The sequence below is a fragment of the Maniola hyperantus genome, chromosome 13 (assembly GCF_902806685.2).
Source record: "Maniola hyperantus chromosome 13, iAphHyp1.2, whole genome shotgun sequence".
Classification (NCBI taxonomy): domain Eukaryota; kingdom Metazoa; phylum Arthropoda; class Insecta; order Lepidoptera; family Nymphalidae; genus Maniola; species Maniola hyperantus.
This window is the reverse complement of record NC_048548.1, coordinates 10,071,930-10,094,178: the sequence shown is the minus strand read 5'-3', so window position 1 is coordinate 10,094,178 and position 22,249 is coordinate 10,071,930. Positions and strand designations below refer to the sequence as shown.

Genomic DNA, 22,249 nt, shown 5'->3' with positions numbered 1-22,249 from the left:
TATAGTGCTTAGGAATAAGCATTGTAACTAGGTCTGCATAAAATAATATAAAAAATAAGTATTTTTTTATTTATTACAGATTAAAAAGCTAAAAAAAAAATCTTAAAAGGTTTATGTCAGACTACTTACTTATAACTAATTTAAAACTAATTTGAATACCATCACGGCAGTAGCAGAATAAATTCTAAAAAAATTAGAATCTGTTTTCTTTTTCAGGTACGCTCTACTCCTCCGTACGACTCAGGTCGTCGCTTGCTGGACTTGATGGACATGTCCATATTCGATTTCCTCACTGGGAACATGGACAGACATCACTATGAGACGTTCAAGTTAGTAGAATGAAATGAAAATCAATTTCTCTTCACCTTTAAAGGCATCTTCTTATTATGATGTCGGATATAATAATAGTTCCACAAAAAATAAAATAAATAATTTCAATGATTTTTTGTCGCATTCGTCATTACTGGGGTTCGTTACTCTTTCCAATAGAATAGAATAGAATAGAATAGAATGGAATGGAATAGCATAGGATATATTTTTATTTAAGTAAACTTTTACAAACTCAAAAACATTTTATGTAATTTTAAGTGTGTAGTAATTCTATGGGCGGTTCTTTGACAAATAAAATAATTAAATAAGTGCTTTTGAATCGTCAAATAGTTGAATACAATGGTTCTCAGATCCTTCCACATACTTCTTGAGTTTGATTAAAGTACGATTTCGATTTTTGATTAGCGAGTATCGTGTTAGTGATAAAAAACTTACCGAGTTGAGAACCCTTTTGGAAGTCAGTTTAGAAGCGATTGGTATTATGGTATTATTGTACATGTATGTACATGTTCTATTACAGAATGTTTGGCAACGACACGTTTACATTGCATTTGGATCAGGGGCGAGCTTTCGGGAAAGCCTTCCACGATGAGTTGAGCATCCTCGCGCCATTGCTGCAGTGCTGTGTTGTCAGGCATACTACACTTGCTGTATTGTTAAAGTAAGTGAACTTAATAATCAACACTTAGTTACATTTAACTTTCATGGAGTTTTGGACCCTATACTAGGAACAGCTACGGGCTCTCCTAGTTTAGGGGCACCACGTATTTCCCATACATAACTTGGTTGTATTTTAATTAGTTAGGAACAAATACAAAAGTTGGGTGTTTGTTTGTTGGGTGTGTGTATGGGTGTGTGTATGTGTGTATGTGTATGTGTGTATGTGTGTGTGTGTGTGTGTGTGTGTGTGTGTGTGTGTGTGTGTGTGTGTGTGTGTGTGTGTGTGTGTGTGTGTGTGTGCGTGTTGCTAGTATGCATGTAAATGTGTGCCTGTCTCTGTGTTTTAAGATTAAATAATATTATGTGCAATGTATTTATTTAATAGTTTTTCTGTTTCCTCGTAATTATATTTAGATAGGCAGTTTTTTTTTAAGACCATGTTTACTTAAGTGGGTGATTTTATGAAATATTCTATTTAATTATTTTTCAAAAACTTACCAACTGTTCTCTTTCATAGATTCCACAATGGCGTACCGCTTTCAAAAGTTCTACATGAATCATTGAAACATGATCCCGTAGCACCCATTCTCTGGGAGCCTCATCTTGCAGCAGTAGACAGACGGATAGTTACAGTGTTAGACGCCATAAGAAAATGTATAGAAAAATCGGACAACCCATTGCAAAACGAAGTGAGTGACTTTGTATGACCCTAGCAAATGTTAGCAAATGGTGATGGAACTGTTTCAGGATCGATGAAGATGGTGATAACAATGTGATAAGCAGTGTTATGGGGTGTCCTGGTTTAAGGGAAGGTGCAATGCGTAATAATGACTTACTAGTCCAACTCTCTTGTATTCCTGCCTTAGATAAGAGAGATGTCAATGCAACGGTTGCAAGTCTTTGGTTCAGAAAGACTATTAGAATTAAGATTTTGTGCCAAAGATTGTCCAAATGAAATCTTGAAAATGTATTCAGCATAATTATAACCATTCCACTGAATTATAAGGAGCCATGATGTATGCCAAAAATTGAAAAAAAAATGTTTGTACAAATCAGTTTGACCGTCAGTAAATTGGGTTTTAAGTGTGTGTTCTTATTCATAAGTTAGTTTTAATTTGTGTTGTGTATATTTTGAAAGTCTTGGATAGTTATTAAGTTAGCTTTTAATACGTTTTGGCCTGTATCAGCACCGTTAGGCGCTATCTCCACGAACTAGAAAATCGCGGCGATAGTCTCGCCGTGTCACAAAATTCGATACAAACTGTATGGACCTAGCTCCAAATGGCAATACTAATTTAGAGTTTAGACTATAGCCATGATTCTCTTGTACGTGGAGATGGTGCCTTAGAAGTATGAGTTTCTAATTCATATTACCTGCAGCTTATATTATGTTTGTCTTTTCTTCTTTTATGTCACAGCTGGATTGTGGACTGATATTCAAATCACGCACTGTGTGTCAATAGAAACTTCACACTAAACTATTTTTACTTGATTGATAAGCTGCAGCTTTAGCATTTTCTGAATTTGAGTTTGGAACTCTATAAGAGTTAAAAAAAATATTAGAAAGAGATTATTAGAAGACTTAGTTAGTTAATAATTTCTATGAAGTGATTTACATCTTTTTAGCATCTCTGAATTGCAACTTTTATTTCAGTGATAATATTATCATTTTATTAAGTAGTAAAGTATTTCCGCACTGCAATAGCCTATAATCATTTATATCAGTGATATAATTACTTCCGCTAAAATTTGAAGCAATAACTCGATATTGTTCACGTCAAAAAAGTTAATGGTTAACATTGCAATTGTATTTTTTTTTAAATAAATGCTGTAACATTTTTACCTTGGATAAAGGCCTTGACAATTTAGGACTGATAACAAGTTTCTATAGAAAATGCAAACGAATCTGTACATAATTAGTAAAATGCAATTATATTTCGTTTTAATTATTAGTAAAATGCAATTATATTTAGTTTTAATTTTTAAGTTTAAGGCAATCCGCTTTTCGTTGTGAATCTGTTACCATAGCTCGAAGCTCAAGAAGACACATATCATATAGAAGAGCAGTAATAACTGCTGGTGATATTTATATATAAAAACCTTCATTATTCTCCTCTATTGTGTTGATTTTATTAGTTTTATTAAAATTAATGCAATGATTCTTGTTCCTGTTTCTGGGGTTTATACTTATTATTTATTGAACATCTTTTCTATTTTCGTATATACAATCTTTAAATATTTATAAGTTGAAAAGTGAAGTTTCTCGAATCTGATCTCAGAAAAAATCGCGTATCATTTTGAATTATTTATTACAGATCTTTTATTTTGTATGTTCACTTTCTTACCTACAATTGAAATAACTTTGGTAATATTTACTTAAACTTTTGTTTTTAATGTGTTAAGCGTAGTTACGGCTGGCAGTAGAACTGAGGCTTATGTATTGCAACGTTCGAGTATAGATTACCTACTTGCCAAAGATGTACCTTGATTGATTGTGTTAAAAATGTTGTGTAGGATAATTTGACGCTACTATAACGCGTGTTTCTGTTGATTGTTAATAAACTTTGAAGAATCGAGTATTGTCGTTTTATTTATTTTTGTAGTATCTAAGCATGTATACCTACATTCGATTAACAATGCGACTAATAGGATCGACCTAGATCAATTTTGCCGGCGGATGGAAATTTAATTTTGGCGCCCTCCCAGGCCTCTTGGTTATTATTATTTATTTATTGGAGTCATTAGTCTAAATTAGTTATACTGATCACATCACGAGATTGACGTGTGAGCTTCCCTTCGACGGTTTTCTACTCAACTACTTGAAGTGGTCACAACATGCGTCAAAGGGAAGCTGTACAGTTAGTACAAGATTGAACAATGCATTTATCGTTTATCGTTTCGTTTACTCCTCACGGTCAATGTTTACGTATTGTCCGGCAGTATGAGTTGGCCATAACAGTCAGTATTGGACTCATCGAGTAAAAGAAATAGTAAACGTGATGGTCCAACTCTCGCCACAATTTGTCTCTCTTACACGTTCGCAAAAAAAGGGGGACAGATATACGCTGCCATTTTGTTGAGTTTGGCATTTATTATTTCGTTTATTGACGTTTTTGACAGATTGACAATGACAGATTGACAGCGTGACAATGACAAACAAGTGACAGTCCACCACTTAGTCTATGGTGTGTGTGTCTATGGTAATTTGTCTAAGATCACTAAAAACCTCAAGAAACTTGTGTCCAGAGCCAAATTTTCATCAGATTAAAAAAAAAGTTACCGCTTTCTAGTCTGTTACTCTGTCATTGTCAGTAAAAAAATAAAACAAAACAAACCAACGAAACCAACATAACCTTTTATCATAACTGAAACTGAGAGTTGAGACTGAAACAAACGGAACAATCGCTTTAGTTTTAACTAGAAAACTGAAGTTTTACTGATTATTAGGTATATATTATTGTACGTAATACAACTTTGTAGAAACAACTTCGACAAGGAAGCTGACAGAAAAATAAGCTGGGCTGGGCAGCATTTGGAAAATTGCGTCAAGTCTTCAATTTGTCGATACCCCAAAGCCTAAAGACGAAAGTCTTTAATGAATGTGTCCTACCTGTGATGACGTATGGTGCTGAAACGTGGACACTGACAGTTGGCCTTGTCCACAAGTTCAAAGTCGCTTAGCGGGCTATGTTGGGTAACTCTGAGGGACAAAATCCGTAACAACGAAATCCGTTGGATGACCAGAGTGACTAACATAGCCCAACGAATTAGAAATCTGTACTGGCAGTGGGCAGGCCACGTCTGCCGCAGAACCGATGGGGCAGACGTGTTCTGAAGTGGAGACCGCGTATCAGCAAGCGCAGTGTGGGACGACCTCCAACCCGCTGGACTGACGACCTTAAGTAAGTTTACTCTCTCTCTTCGGATCACGCTCACATAATGTACTAATTACTAGGTAATACAAATCTCTTGATCTGAATTTGGACACATAGACAAGTGGCCAGGTTTGAAGAGTATAGTTAAATCATAACATAACTTCATATGTACCTACCTACTTAAATAATTACTGTCTACTAGGTACCTAGCATTAAATGAGTTCAAAAAGGGCTGAGCCATCATTAATAATTATATTTGTTAGAACAGTTTTGACTACTGACCGCTTGATAAATGACAACACATTTTAGACATAATCTTGTGGTACACTGAAGTTAAAGTTGCAATAAAACATCTAGGTAATCTATTACAGAAAGGCAACTCTTTAATAATCAATTCAGTTTTCTTTGTTTAAGACATGTAATTAAGTTCGGGACCTTGAGTTTGAGCTGTATTTTAGTGTATGTATAAAGGTTATCTGTCTATCTATCTGCTGGCTTTTTACAGCTCATCCGTTCAACCAATTTTGACAAAAGGTACAAAGATCTTTCATCCTGGGGATGGATATAGCCTATTTTTAAATAAACTAGGCTCTGAAAATCGAACAGTTCCCACAAGATAAATGAAGTTGCGAGTATAAATTATTTAGTGTGGAGCTTTGTTACATGCTGGAGAAGGAGATAGGCTACTTTTACCCTTTAAATCAGCGCGGATAAAGTCACGGGCATCATCTACTTATTAATTAATATTATAAATAAAACTTAGACCTCATTAAGATAGATAGTAAAATAAGAAGAATAGTTCTTGTCTAATTAGCAATTTAAAAAATTAAAGATCAATAATTTCTATTTTTTCAGTGATAACTGTGGACCAGTTAGTTACGTTATGTTAACAGCCTGTGAATGACCACACCACCTGCCTAATCCACTTTGTTAGAAGAATGCAAGTTGATTTTGCTGCATCAAGACTACACTCTACAGAATCCTCATAAGTCATCTAAGTGCAGTAACACTGCGCAACAAACTACAGTTTTATAACAATATAAAAATTTAATAGTAAATAAAATGTTTTTTGTCTCTGCTTTTCTATTATGAACATAGTGTTTTTATAGCTAGTCATGCCATAAGATTCTTTTATAGGCATTTTAATTCATACCTACATACAACGGGCTAGCTTTTGAGACTTGCCGCCTTGATGGAGAAAAGAAGAGGAGATAGGGACGTTCCGGAGTCTCTGGATTCATCCATACAAAACGTGAGTGAGTCTCTGGCTGAAGGAGTGAAGGGGTTGACTTACCCCGCCGCCCCCTACCGAGGCTGTTTTAAGTCAATGACAATTTTATCAAAATTAAAAATTATTTAAAAAAGTATACATCCCCGGCGGAAAATCACTCCTTCCAAGGGAATGATTTCCCTCCCCTCCCTTTTACCTCAGCTACCCCCATCAAGGCTGCACGTTTCAAAATGTTCATACAAATAAACAAAATTGAAAATTGCCTGTTACGTTCTCAATAAGCTCATAATTAAAAAAATTGTGAGCTAATCTTTGAAGTGTTGAACCGATTTTGATGAGACTTGGTGCACAAACAGTTGGGGACAGTGTGGCTAATTCTGTTAGACGAGGTCTAAATGTATTGCTATCCTTTTCTGCAGTGCAGGGAGCTTATGAAAGGAACAGCAATACACATAAACCTGTCATTTTAATTTAGTTTTGATCATAGATTCCCGGAAATATCCAGGCAGGCAAATTCCAGAATACTTTTTAACTATTATTAGTATCATCTGAAAACTTACTTTTTTTAGGATGAAATAAAACAAATTAAATTCTTTTGTTTAAATTTAAATTAGATACTATAAGTAGGTAGGTATGCGTATAAGTATTTTACATCAGCTGTAAAATTCATAAGGTGTATTTAAGTAGGTACATCATAAACAGTTCAAATTATATAGGTATTCTACAAGTCTGATGACCCCCAGGTTAGTTGCAGTCTTGACTCTTGAATTCAGTTAGGTTCTAGTGGCCCTAGCTTAGGTAGCTGGAAGATAGGCAACATAATCTGGTAAGTATAGGTTAGGTACCATAGATGATCTGCAACCTGAAAATAATAATTTATTTTAGAAAAATACTTAATATAATAAGCTAGCTAAATTTGGTAGGTAGGTCCATTTCATACAAAATTTTACTAACTTATACCCTTCTATACTAGATTGTGCCCGCGATTTTGTCCGCGAGGACTACACAAATTTCAATTAGATAGATCAGTCAGTCAGCTTTTCCTTTTTTATATATAGATAAATTAAGTACCTACTTTCTTGTTTGTGAATGGATGCAAGTAATGGTAGGTAGTAGGTAGGTATTTTCTGTTATTGTATGTATGTTTCTTAATATACCTGGTAGGTAGGTACCTACCTAGGTTTCTATTCTGGTGAAAAAATGGGTTGATTTTATCAGATGTAGGTACCAACTTATATGTATAATTGAATCATAAATTAATGTAAGTAGGCACCTACTTAGTAGGAAATTTGAGCCACACGTTTGATGTACCTACCCATAAGGCTTAGAATAATATTATGTAGGTATTAGGTACCTAGGTATAGGTAGGTAATAAATTGTGCATATCTTACCTTTGCCTCAATGATCAAGGTGTGACATACTCTTTGTGATCGATCTTACAACGCTACAAGTAAATGCATTCTGCGAGCTATATGTATGGATGGCTATCGCTGCACAAAATGATTCATCCGAGATGCACTATTATCATTATCTATCATTTTAGCCTGTGGATGTCTGTCTTCTACATCCAATCATCGCTGCACAAAATGATTCATCCGAGATGCACTATTATCATTATCTATCATTTTAGCCTGTGGATGTCTGTCTTCTACATCCAGTCATCGCTGCACAAAATGATTCATCCGAGATGCACTATTATCATTATCTATCATTTTAGCCTGTGGATGTCTGTCTTCTACATCCAGTCATCGCTGCACAAAATGATTCATCCGAGATGCACTATTATCATTATCTATCATTTTAGCCTGTGGATGTCTGTCTTCTACATCCAGTCATCGCTGCACAAAATGATTCATCCGAGATGCACTATTATCATTATCTATCATTTTAGCCTGTGGATGTCAGTCTTCTACATCCAGTCTTGAGGCATCCTCATTCAGCCACTTCACGTTAGGTACCTACTCTATAATATGAACGGTCCATCGGTCGGTACCCCACTAGGTACTTGTAGGTATGCTGTGGTACCAAATCTCAACTCAGTAGGAACGCAGGCATGGATTGTTCACTGCCACTTCAACTTGCTGGGTGGTTTCGACTATGTGAGAACCTGTTTCTTTGACGGATGCTCAACCAAGTACGACAGGCATGGATTGTTCACTGCCACTTCAACTTGCTGGGTGGTTTCGACTATGTGAGAACCTGTTTCTTTGACGGATGCTCAACCAAGTACGACAGGCATGGATTGTTCACTGCCACTTCAACTTGTTGGGGGGTTTCGACTATGTGAGAACCTGTTTCTTTGACGGATGCTCAACCCAGTACGACAGGCATGGATTGTTCACTGCCACTTCAACTTGCTGGGTGGTTTCGACTATGTGAGAACCTGTTTCTTTGACGGATGCTCAACCAAGTACGACAGGCATGGATTGTTCACTGCCACTTCAACTTGCTGGGGGGTTTCGACTATGTGAGAACCTGTTTCTTTGACGGATGCTCAACCCAGTACGACAGGCATGGATTGTTCACTGCCACTTCAACTTGTTGGGGGGTTTCGACTATGTGAGAACCTGTTTCTTTGACGGATGCTCAACCCAGTACGACAGGCATGGATTGTTCACTGCCACTTCAACTTGCTGGGGGGTTTCGACTATGTGAGAACCTGTTTCTTTGACGGATGCTCAACCCAGTACGACAGGCAAGGATTGTTCACTGCCACTTCAACTTACGGGGGGGTTTGGGCTATGTGAGAACCTGTTTCTTTGACCGATACACTGCGCACATCACAAATTACGCCGCTGAACCAAATTTAAGTTACACAATCACGACGGTTAGCTTTGACTACCTTCCCAAACATTCTCCTTGCCTCCGTGGGCAAATTAAGGCACTTCACTTATTAAATTTCATCATTTTGTTTAATTATCAATAAGCTTTCACGCTTCTCTCACCGAGTATTTTTTGGTGAGTTACAATTCGACTATCGACTCGTATCCATAAGCGAAAATGACGTCATTTACTAGTTTTAGGACGTCAAACTTAGGACTCGTACTGCCAAATTACTCGATATTGGTATTGGTGTAGGTAAACGCAAACCATTCTCGATGGTGACGTAGTTATGTGGTAATTGGTATCGTAAAGTTGAAAGCTATACTCGCAAACACTCGATCATCTTTAGTTCGCAATATTTCCGCTGTGTCGCTGCCTGTAGATGTATGGAAACAGTCGATTTCGACTTTGGTATTTTTAAAACTATGAAATCTTATACTAACTGTACTGAACCCAATGAAATTTTAAGTACTAATTCTTAGTAAAGAGTTATTACTTTCATATCCACGGCTGAAGCTAACAAATACGTAGGTATGCAATTACATATTTCACTTTTTTCATACCCATACATGGCTGCGATTACACCTGTGAGCTTTACTCACGTAAGTAGCTTACGTGATTAATTTACAACTAATTTATGAATAAAAATGTACCTACTACTACTAGGTAAAGTTTACATTCGTAAGTTAATTATGCAATGTGCCCTTTTAATATGTAGGTACCTACCTTCATAACTTAGATCTCCAAGAGTTATTTACATGCTATCAAAGCCACAAAAATTACTTATTATCAACATATAAACTAATAATTTCAAAGAAGCTGCATCATTTTTCCATAAAATAAATCTTATTTCAAGTATAATAATATATGAAATATAAAATAAACAAAAGGGTTTCGCGGATTACGCATCTCCTTGAGGTAATCTCATAAAGGTCATATAAAACTGGAGAAACACAAAGATATGGCGACCGCCATAAAAACGAATATGAATCGCCGAATATTTGCTATCAACTTTTATATTTATTCCGTTGCATATTCATAAAATTTGTTTTGTGTTTCCTTTTACTATAGTCCGCGACGGGTTCAGATAGCAATCAGGGTATGAGACGGGGGGACGCCCCACATACCCGCGCTCGCCCGCACCGGTGTAGCGCGGGAGATGTGCGGGGCGTTCCCTCCCCGATTGCCATCTCGACCCATCGCGTAGGTACTATACTTATATGATTTTATTACATGATTTTATTTATTAGAGAGTTATCATTTTGCATTGCATTTCGAGTGTAAAAAGTATTTACTATATAGAAACATTTCCTTATTTCAACTCATCGCCGCGCCCGTGTCGGCCCACCACTGAGTACAATCCTCTCAGATCTAGAAGAGTTTAGACCATAGTCCACCACGCTGGCCAGTGCGGATTGGTAGACTCATCACACAATTGAGAACATTATATAGGCATTATGTGTCAGGTATGCAGGTTTTTTTTACTATCTATCTATCTTCCTAGTATAGTTAAATCATAACATAACTTCATATGTACCTACCTACTTAAATAATTACTGTCTACTAGGTACCTAGCATTAAATGAGTTCAAAAAGGGCTGAGCCATCATTAATAATTATATTTGTTAGAACAGTTTTGACTACTGACCGCTTGATAAATGACAACACATTTTAGACATAATCTTGTGGTACACTGAAGTTAAAGTTGCAATAAAACATCTAGGTAATCTATTACAGAAAGGCAACTCTTTAATAATCAATTCAGTTTTCTTTGTTTAAGACATGTAATTAAGTTCGGGACCTTGAGTTTGAGCTGTATTTTAGTGTATGTATAAAGGTTATCTGTCTATCTATCTGCTGGCTTTTTACAGCTCATCCGTTCAACCAATTTTGACAAAAGGTACAAAGATCTTTCATCCTGGGGATGGATATAGCCTATTTTTAAATAAACTAGGCTCTGAAAATCGAACAGTTCCCACAAGATAAATGAAGTTGCGAGTATAAATTATTTAGTGTGGAGCTTTGTTACATGCTGGAGAAGGAGATAGGCTACTTTTACCCTTTAAATCAGCGCGGATAAAGTCACGGGCATCATCTACTTATTAATTAATATTATAAATAAAACTTAGACCTCATTAAGATAGATAGTAAAATAAGAAGAATAGTTCTTGTCTAATTAGCAATTTAAAAAATTAAAGATCAATAATTTCTATTTTTTCAGTGATAACTGTGGACCAGTTAGTTACGTTATGTTAACAGCCTGTGAATGACCACACCACCTGCCTAATCCACTTTGTTAGAAGAATGCAAGTTGATTTTGCTGCATCAAGACTACACTCTACAGAATCCTCATAAGTCATCTAAGTGCAGTAACACTGCGCAACAAACTACAGTTTTATAACAATATAAAAATTTAATAGTAAATAAAATGTTTTTTGTCTCTGCTTTTCTATTATGAACATAGTGTTTTTATAGCTAGTCATGCCATAAGATTCTTTTATAGGCATTTTAATTCATACCTACATACAACGGGCTAGCTTTTGAGACTTGCCGCCTTGATGGAGAAAAGAAGAGGAGATAGGGACGTTCCGGAGTCTCTGGATTCATCCATACAAAACGTGAGTGAGTCTCTGGCTGAAGGAGTGAAGGGGTTGACTTACCCCGCCGCCCCCTACCGAGGCTGTTTTAAGTCAATGACAATTTTATCAAAATTAAAAATTATTTAAAAAAGTATACATCCCCGGCGGAAAATCACTCCTTCCAAGGGAATGATTTCCCTCCCCTCCCTTTTACCTCAGCTACCCCCATCAAGGCTGCACGTTTCAAAATGTTCATACAAATAAACAAAATTGAAAATTGCCTGTTACGTTCTCAATAAGCTCATAATTAAAAAAATTGTGAGCTAATCTTTGAAGTGTTGAACCGATTTTGATGAGACTTGGTGCACAAACAGTTGGGGACAGTGTGGCTAATTCTGTTAGACGAGGTCTAAATGTATTGCTATCCTTTTCTGCAGTGCAGGGAGCTTATGAAAGGAACAGCAATACACATAAACCTGTCATTTTAATTTAGTTTTGATCATAGATTCCCGGAAATATCCAGGCAGGCAAATTCCAGAATACTTTTTAACTATTATTAGTATCATCTGAAAACTTACTTTTTTTAGGATGAAATAAAACAAATTAAATTCTTTTGTTTAAATTTAAATTAGATACTATAAGTAGGTAGGTATGCGTATAAGTATTTTACATCAGCTGTAAAATTCATAAGGTGTATTTAAGTAGGTACATCATAAACAGTTCAAATTATATAGGTATTCTACAAGTCTGATGACCCCCAGGTTAGTTGCAGTCTTGACTCTTGAATTCAGTTAGGTTCTAGTGGCCCTAGCTTAGGTAGCTGGAAGATAGGCAACATAATCTGGTAAGTATAGGTTAGGTACCATAGATGATCTGCAACCTGAAAATAATAATTTATTTTAGAAAAATACTTAATATAATAAGCTAGCTAAATTTGGTAGGTAGGTCCATTTCATACAAAATTTTACTAACTTATACCCTTCTATACTAGATTGTGCCCGCGATTTTGTCCGCGAGGACTACACAAATTTCAATTAGATAGATCAGTCAGTCAGCTTTTCCTTTTTTATATATAGATAAATTAAGTACCTACTTTCTTGTTTGTGAATGGATGCAAGTAATGGTAGGTAGTAGGTAGGTATTTTCTGTTATTGTATGTATGTTTCTTAATATACCTGGTAGGTAGGTACCTACCTAGGTTTCTATTCTGGTGAAAAAATGGGTTGATTTTATCAGATGTAGGTACCAACTTATATGTATAATTGAATCATAAATTAATGTAAGTAGGCACCTACTTAGTAGGAAATTTGAGCCACACGTTTGATGTACCTACCCATAAGGCTTAGAATAATATTATGTAGGTATTAGGTACCTAGGTATAGGTAGGTAATAAATTGTGCATATCTTACCTTTGCCTCAATGATCAAGGTGTGACATACTCTTTGTGATCGATCTTACAACGCTACAAGTAAATGCATTCTGCGAGCTATATGTATGGATGGCTATCGCTGCACAAAATGATTCATCCGAGATGCACTATTATCATTATCTATCATTTTAGCCTGTGGATGTCTGTCTTCTACATCCAATCATCGCTGCACAAAATGATTCATCCGAGATGCACTATTATCATTATCTATCATTTTAGCCTGTGGATGTCTGTCTTCTACATCCAGTCATCGCTGCACAAAATGATTCATCCGAGATGCACTATTATCATTATCTATCATTTTAGCCTGTGGATGTCTGTCTTCTACATCCAGTCATCGCTGCACAAAATGATTCATCCGAGATGCACTATTATCATTATCTATCATTTTAGCCTGTGGATGTCTGTCTTCTACATCCAGTCATCGCTGCACAAAATGATTCATCCGAGATGCACTATTATCATTATCTATCATTTTAGCCTGTGGATGTCAGTCTTCTACATCCAGTCTTGAGGCATCCTCATTCAGCCACTTCACGTTAGGTACCTACTCTATAATATGAACGGTCCATCGGTCGGTACCCCACTAGGTACTTGTAGGTATGCTGTGGTACCAAATCTCAACTCAGTAGGAACGCAGGCATGGATTGTTCACTGCCACTTCAACTTGCTGGGTGGTTTCGACTATGTGAGAACCTGTTTCTTTGACGGATGCTCAACCAAGTACGACAGGCATGGATTGTTCACTGCCACTTCAACTTGCTGGGTGGTTTCGACTATGTGAGAACCTGTTTCTTTGACGGATGCTCAACCAAGTACGACAGGCATGGATTGTTCACTGCCACTTCAACTTGTTGGGGGGTTTCGACTATGTGAGAACCTGTTTCTTTGACGGATGCTCAACCCAGTACGACAGGCATGGATTGTTCACTGCCACTTCAACTTGCTGGGTGGTTTCGACTATGTGAGAACCTGTTTCTTTGACGGATGCTCAACCAAGTACGACAGGCATGGATTGTTCACTGCCACTTCAACTTGCTGGGGGGTTTCGACTATGTGAGAACCTGTTTCTTTGACGGATGCTCAACCCAGTACGACAGGCATGGATTGTTCACTGCCACTTCAACTTGTTGGGGGGTTTCGACTATGTGAGAACCTGTTTCTTTGACGGATGCTCAACCCAGTACGACAGGCATGGATTGTTCACTGCCACTTCAACTTGCTGGGGGGTTTCGACTATGTGAGAACCTGTTTCTTTGACGGATGCTCAACCCAGTACGACAGGCAAGGATTGTTCACTGCCACTTCAACTTACGGGGGGGTTTGGGCTATGTGAGAACCTGTTTCTTTGACCGATACACTGCGCACATCACAAATTACGCCGCTGAACCAAATTTAAGTTACACAATCACGACGGTTAGCTTTGACTACCTTCCCAAACATTCTCCTTGCCTCCGTGGGCAAATTAAGGCACTTCACTTATTAAATTTCATCATTTTGTTTAATTATCAATAAGCTTTCACGCTTCTCTCACCGAGTATTTTTTGGTGAGTTACAATTCGACTATCGACTCGTATCCATAAGCGAAAATGACGTCATTTACTAGTTTTAGGACGTCAAACTTAGGACTCGTACTGCCAAATTACTCGATATTGGTATTGGTGTAGGTAAACGCAAACCATTCTCGATGGTGACGTAGTTATGTGGTAATTGGTATCGTAAAGTTGAAAGCTATACTCGCAAACACTCGATCATCTTTAGTTCGCAATATTTCCGCTGTGTCGCTGCCTGTAGATGTATGGAAACAGTCGATTTCGACTTTGGTATTTTTAAAACTATGAAATCTTATACTAACTGTACTGAACCCAATGAAATTTTAAGTACTAATTCTTAGTAAAGAGTTATTACTTTCATATCCACGGCTGAAGCTAACAAATACGTAGGTATGCAATTACATATTTCACTTTTTTCATACCCATACATGGCTGCGATTACACCTGTGAGCTTTACTCACGTAAGTAGCTTACGTGATTAATTTACAACTAATTTATGAATAAAAATGTACCTACTACTACTAGGTAAAGTTTACATTCGTAAGTTAATTATGCAATGTGCCCTTTTAATATGTAGGTACCTACCTTCATAACTTAGATCTCCAAGAGTTATTTACATGCTATCAAAGCCACAAAAATTACTTATTATCAACATATAAACTAATAATTTCAAAGAAGCTGCATCATTTTTCCATAAAATAAATCTTATTTCAAGTATAATAATATATGAAATATAAAATAAACAAAAGGGTTTCGCGGATTACGCATCTCCTTGAGGTAATCTCATAAAGGTCATATAAAACTGGAGAAACACAAAGATATGGCGACCGCCATAAAAACGAATATGAATCGCCGAATATTTGCTATCAACTTTTATATTTATTCCGTTGCATATTCATAAAATTTGTTTTGTGTTTCCTTTTACTATAGTCCGCGACGGGTTCAGATAGCAATCAGGGTATGAGACGGGGGGACGCCCCACATACCCGCGCTCGCCCGCACCGGTGTAGCGCGGGAGATGTGCGGGGCGTTCCCTCCCCGATTGCCATCTCGACCCATCGCGTAGGTACTATACTTATATGATTTTATTACATGATTTTATTTATTAGAGAGTTATCATTTTGCATTGCATTTCGAGTGTAAAAAGTATTTACTATATAGAAACATTTCCTTATTTCAACTCATCGCCGCGCCCGTGTCGGCCCACCACTGAGTACAATCCTCTCAGATCTAGAAGAGTTTAGACCATAGTCCACCACGCTGGCCAGTGCGGATTGGTAGACTCATCACACAATTGAGAACATTATATAGGCATTATGTGTCAGGTATGCAGGTTTTTTTTACTATCTATCTATCTACCGCTTATTAGTATTAATAGGTAGTAGGTATATCCAAATTAAAATAAATATACTTAATAATTGATAAAATAATGCCTTCTATATAGGAACCCCTATAGAATAAGACAAACTATTCCACATCGGTAAGGTTGGTATGGAATATGGATGCACCACCCACTAAACAGTAAACAGACTCAAGGCCTCATCCATCAAAGAGATCGCAGTGAAGCGCTAACTGTCATTGAATAAATAAAATTTTCTGTACATTACGATCATAAGTAACAATTTTATCTCTTTCAAAATAAGGTTGAGATAAAACCTAATTAAAATTGTAAGAGTCGAAAAGTTTTAATTTGCAAACTAAACGTTTATCTGAAAACTTTTTCAGAATCTTTTCAGGTAAGTACTCGTAATTATACCTATGGTAAGATAGGTGCAGGATCGTCGTCGTGAATTTATTTCAGTAAACCATTGGTCCAAAAGCTCTGTTTTATTTGTAAGTAGCAATGCGTGTCGTTAGATTCGTTAGGCACGTAGGCACCTAAGTGAAATAAAATGGAAGGTGTGTAAAAAAAACAAAAAAACGGGCCGAATTGAGAGCCACCTCCTTTTTGGAAGTCTGTTAAAAAAAACTAAGGTATTTTGCCATTCGTTAGGCATCTAGGCTTAGGTTTAGGTAGGCTTGAAGTGAAATTAAAAAATCTGTTACACGCGACAGATCGAGAATGCTATCGGGGTGGGAACTGGGAAAGCCTCGCACACCTGCACAGCCCCCGCGCTAACCCGATGCGGACGAGCGCGGGTGACATGCGGTTGTGCGGGGCGACCCCCTGCCTCATACCCTGATTGCCATCTCGACCTGTCGCGAAGTATAAGTGTAATTTAGTAATGAGGAAACTTCTAAACATCTTTGTTTTTTTAATAAACAGGAACGGAACAAAACGAAAGTAAATTAATACCAATTTCTTTGTTAGCGTATTTTAATAATCCGTCCTCTTACAGAATAAGCAAATCGGATTTTCTAATTAAGAACAAACATCACCAACTCAAGAATTTCTTTGCATTAAAACGCTATATTAAAGGGAATATTTTAATTGAAAGGCGCCAGCCAAATTTAAGCGAAGCAAATTATATTGTGAAACTCGACAACAGTTGTTTTGAGTTACTAACAATAATTGCTCGCAAATTGAAATAAACAAACACTAGGTAATAAATAATGGTCAATGAAATAAGTAAGACTTCGTCGCAGAACTTTATTATTTAAGCTACTGGTTTTCGTATCGCTTTCCATCAATTAGGTTGGTCATTATTATTAAAGGAGATCGCACAGGGCCGTAATAACTGCCCATACTCTATCCACGGAAAGAAGTTGACAAAAATGTCAGTGGCCGCTAACCGTTTTGAGTTACCAACCAATTCACAAACGAAACTATGTTTTCGATTTTCATTTTTGTGTTTGATTGACATTGACTGACATTTTTGTCTCTTACATTTGTATGGGATTATGTAACAGAGAGAGCGTTACCTTACTTCTTTTCGTGTATAGAGTACAGAGGCGTATTTTTCAGGACAGAAAATGCGACCAATTTCAATAGCATCGGTGCGCCGTCAAATGCGTGTAGATATTATATGAGTACACTCTACGGGGATCTCTGCTGACAAAACCAGACTTTATTTGATGCGCCAGTATTTTTCAGTAGACTGATATGAGCACCATGAAGCGCGCCGTTAAACGACAAGTAGAGGTGATGTCTACTGACGAGATGAGCCTTTTTTTAAAGCACCAGCTATTTTTCAATAGGCAGTAGGCACTGAAAATGCGACTGGTGTTGGCAGTCTCAGGCACACCTTTGATTTATGTACATAGTAGATGTTGTGTAAGTGATGTCTGCGGTCAATTCTGCTGACGTGGTTAGTCTTTCTCCAATGAATTCGATGCAGCTGAACCTTGCTGCTTGACGTCACACTCATTTTCATTAGGTATAGATTTTTTGCGCCTTTTGCGGCCCTGGCGGTTCTTACACTAGTCGTCACGTGGTATACTAACACGTTACTGCTTTTCCCTAATAGGTGATACCCTAAATAAAACCATGGCCCATTCTGACGGCGACGTTTGATCGAGCTGATTTACTTATTCAATAGAGTAGCAATATTGACCTTTTGTTTTTGAATGATTTATCGCGCGACCGAATGGGAGTCACACGCACAACGGTTTATTGATAACAGCTTTTCTGGACAAAATTTTAGCTTTGACATAGCGATATATTGTTCATCCATCAACCATCAGCGGCAGACAGGTGCGAATAAGGTCAAAACTCATGCAAAAAAGGATTACATAAACCTCATATTTTTAAACATGTTATTACTTATTAGTCCATTCTGCTCATGCTTTTAAAATAGCGAGTAAACTAGCAGACCTGTCACACTGACATCCATGAACATTTAGTCAGCTGTAGAGGAACTACCAATGCTTTGCAGGCTTTTTTCCCCCTCTTGCAAGAGTTAGGTATCCTTAGGGACATTCTTGATGGAAATTAGTACCATAATTTGCATGTGGGGGGCAGAATCGATCTGCACCAGCACAGTCAAAGAAACCAACGCTTTCTCTTGTCTTTTGCAACGTTTTTCCAATGCGACATCAGCGAGTTGTGATGTGTAGCAATAATAATTTTCTTAAGCTACTGGTACAGCAGAAGGCTAAGCAAGATGTGGTATATAATCTTCGTGTTCCTGGTGCGCCTCAGACGGTGTGTAGGGACCATATTGGTCCCCTGAGGTGGGTCCTCAGCAGGCGCCGCTGGCTGGGTTGCGCTAACGTGTTTGGCCCCGTAGCCCGGCCACCAGGCGATGCGTGGAACATCGTGGGGTTTTAGTCGGTAAGAGTCCGACATAACCTCCGTGCCTCCTCGGGTGCGGTGGTATCCATGAGGATTTCCCCACGGAAAAAAAGATGTGGTATATAATAGTGCAAGTAATGATGCATTATCAGTGCAAGTAAAAAATTGAAAATTCAAAGCGAAAGCCTTCCAACTATGGTAGTATCTGTGCTGCATAAAATAAATTAAAAAATTACAGACTTCCTTTAATCAGGGATCTCCTTGCTGTACCTACTTGACAGTTCATACATGACAGTCAGTTACATCTTTGTGCCTATCCAATACATATAGGCAGTTCGAAGTGCTTGTAGTCCAAAGGGGGCGCCTGTTTACGTTTCATTGGCGAATAGCATCGATACAATCTGTTTGCAAATGCCCATCACTATCGGTTCCGACAATTTCATTAGTGAGGATGGCAAGATTAATATATTACTTGTCAATATTGATCACCTGGGTGCCTGGTGCACTTCGACCGCCAGATCCTTTTTCCCACGCACATGCAAACTGTGATAAACAAATCTCGGCGGTGTTTCCACATGATTACAACATGGGGTTATTCAATGGCGGACCAACAAATTCCTTAAAGGCCGGCAACACATTGGCGATTCCTCTGGTACTGCAAATGTTCATGGGCGGCAGTAATCACCACCAGGTGACCCGTCAGCTCGTTTCCTAGCTATTTTTATTTAAAAAAAAAGTACTGGTAGCACCCTACTCCTAACTTCAACGTCACGTCGGGTGTTGGTAGTGTGTTCCTGTGCATACAAAATGTTAGAAGATGATTTGATTCAATACTTTTCGCAGCGTTGCATATGCGATTCAGTCATAGTAACCTAAGCATAAGAAAAAATAATCTTCCAGAAAAATAAAATCGAACACGACTAAGTAACGGACCCATTTATAATATTAATTAGAATTTCATCGATTAATGGGTATTTATTAACCTAAAATGTACATTTAAGTTAAAGAAAAGAAAAGCTCTTGGTTTTTATTTAAGTACTTATTTTTAAAGCTCTTGGTATGTATTATATCATATGTTTTTTTACTTCTATCATCGTAAATATTTATGTAAATATACCTACGAGTATATTATTATGGATTATTATGTAGGTAAGTTATTATTAGGATTATTATAAGGATGACTTCTAATGGAAATAAACATAATATTAATAATGCAGTCGACGAAGACAGTACATAAATCATTGTTTTGGTGTACATTTTCAAACATCGTGTAGGTAATCAACCAAAAGTAATTTTTGACACCCTAATTGTAGGGACACGTGTAAAATTAGGGTCAAACTCCTAATAAGACGTACTTAATAAGCGAAGGTTTTACCAAGAGGCAAGAAGAAAGGGTTCTTGAAATGGCTTTCAATATCAAAGCATCAAAGACAACTTAACGCAAATATTAATTAAAGGAAACTTAGATCATCGTTACCTATTTTATAATTTTCCTGGTATAGGTATATAAACGACTTTTATAATAACATAATCAAAATTATACCAAAAGAATAGAAGTTACTAAAGTAGGTACGTAGGTACTAATTCATTTTATGCCGAACTTTTTCCCTTCCTTTTTAACCTCAACTTATTTAGAATTTTGGACACAAAACTTATTTGGAAACTATGGTTCTCTAATCTCTACAATGTAGACGATCTTGAGATAGCTCTCCAAAGATGGTCCGTAGACAATGTTTTAGACTTTTGGTTGCACTTTTATGTTTATATGCATCGCGTCGCAATGAGCTTCTACGGCTACTTACCATCCCATTACTATTCAGTGTAAGGTTTTCGCGCTGTTGTTTGAAATTCGTTGAGATTGTGTGAATATACAAATTTGTAGACAGAAGCATAGAATAAATAACAGGCCCGGACGCGTTGTTGATATTGCGTGCCGTATTCATGTGCCACGACGGAACCAGTGGAACCAATACTCGAAAATACGGAAAATTTTCAATTTATTATCCATACTTTTATCAAGAGAAAACTTCGGGCAGTAAAATAAATGAAAAGTGGTTTTTTAAAGCAATGTCATAACATAACCATGGTCATTTTTAATAGCTACTTGCATAATACCTATAATGTTTTAATTTGAAAAGTTGAACGCAAGAAACCGAACTTTTAAGTAGCCAGTAGGTAAGTATAGTACGCGACAGGTTTATAGGTCTATAGGTGCGATGGCAATCGGGAGGGAACGCCCCGCACACGCGTATAGCTTCCGCGCATAGCGCGGGTGAAGTGCGGGTGTGCGGGGCGTCCCCCGCCTTATACCCCGATTGCCATCTCAGCCGGTCGCGGACTATAGGTATTAATTTAATCCATACTAATATTATAAATGCGAAAGTGTGTCTGTCTGTCTGTCCGTCTGTCTGTCTGTCTGTCTGCTAGCTTTTCACGGCCCATCCGTTTAACCGATTGTGATGAAATTTTGTATAGAGATAGCTTGCATCCCGGGGAAGGACATAGGCTACTTTTGATCCTGGAAAATTAATGAGTTCCCACGGGATTTTTAAAAACCTTAATACACGCAGACGAAGTCGCGGGGATCAGCTAGTATATAATAAAACTTATAGTCTAATTTTTAATTCCGTGGAATTTACCAAAGACAAAACAGTTCCACCCAAAAAAGATCAGTTTTAAACAGCTATCCATCAAAAAAGAAAAGCTTCTACTTGAAAAATTAACCAAACAACTTTATCTCAGCAAACACGATCGTCCCGACCTAACTACCGGGTCCCTATTGGCGGCCGTTCATCCACTTTAATTGTGCACATGTTTTTGCTGCCAGTTCAGTTACGGTTAATTTATCTAGGATATTTATTTCTTAACGAGGCTATTTTCGTGATTCTCTAGACAAGAATCAGGTCAACCAATTAAGCCCAACTGTAAAACTTAGAAAATAGTAGTGTTCTTATGGAGTATCAATAATAAAATCACCACTAAAAAACAATCCTACGAGCATACGTAATAGGTATTATAAGGCAAACGTCAATAATAATAGACTTTCTGTTCTAACCACAATGAAAATTTAGTCTACATAGTTAATTACTGTTTCAAATCGTAGAAGCAATAAGCGTAGACTTGCGTAGAGCATTGTCTACGTCGTCGTGTTGCTACAGTGACAAAAATACACTTGGGAGTAATCTTAACGATTCAAATTCATAGTAAGTACAATGCGTTTACTAAATGAATGGACCTGGCGTCGATTAAAAATTAAAAACTCAACAAGTGGCAGACAAAAATTTGTAGTACGTTTATGTTCGCATCTTTGTCACTGATACACGTACTACGAATTTTTATCTGCCACTTGTTGAGTTTTTAATTATTTTTTTAGATTTTTAATCGACACCAGATTCTTTTAGTACTTAAACGGGTTGTAAGTAAGAAATAAAAATTTATGGCTGTGATAGTGGTGAGGACGTAAGCCTTGGGACGAGGTCGGGGGTTCGATCCCTGGCACGCACTTCTAACTTTTCGGAGTTATGTGCGTTTTAAGTAGTTAAATATCACTTGCTTTAAACAGTGAATGAAAACATCGCGAGGAAACCTGCATGCCT

General features: G+C 37.2%; 1 protein-coding gene across 2 annotated transcripts in view; it reads left to right on the top strand.

The window, feature by feature from the left end:
* The window catches only part of LOC117987998 (extracellular serine/threonine protein CG31145), a 111,856-nt gene extending 108,289 nt beyond the window's left edge, over window positions 1-3,567 (top strand). For both annotated transcript variants that reach the window (XM_034975093.2, XM_034975092.2), the window contains exons 10-12: window positions 217-329; window positions 851-991; window positions 1,508-3,567. In XM_034975093.2, coding sequence (XP_034830984.1) covers window positions 217-329; window positions 851-991; window positions 1,508-1,697 — 444 coding nt within the window. In that variant the 3' untranslated portion in view covers window positions 1,698-3,567. The remainder of the gene's footprint in view (window positions 1-216; window positions 330-850; window positions 992-1,507) is intronic.
* Window positions 3,568-22,249: the final 18,682 nt, after the last annotated feature.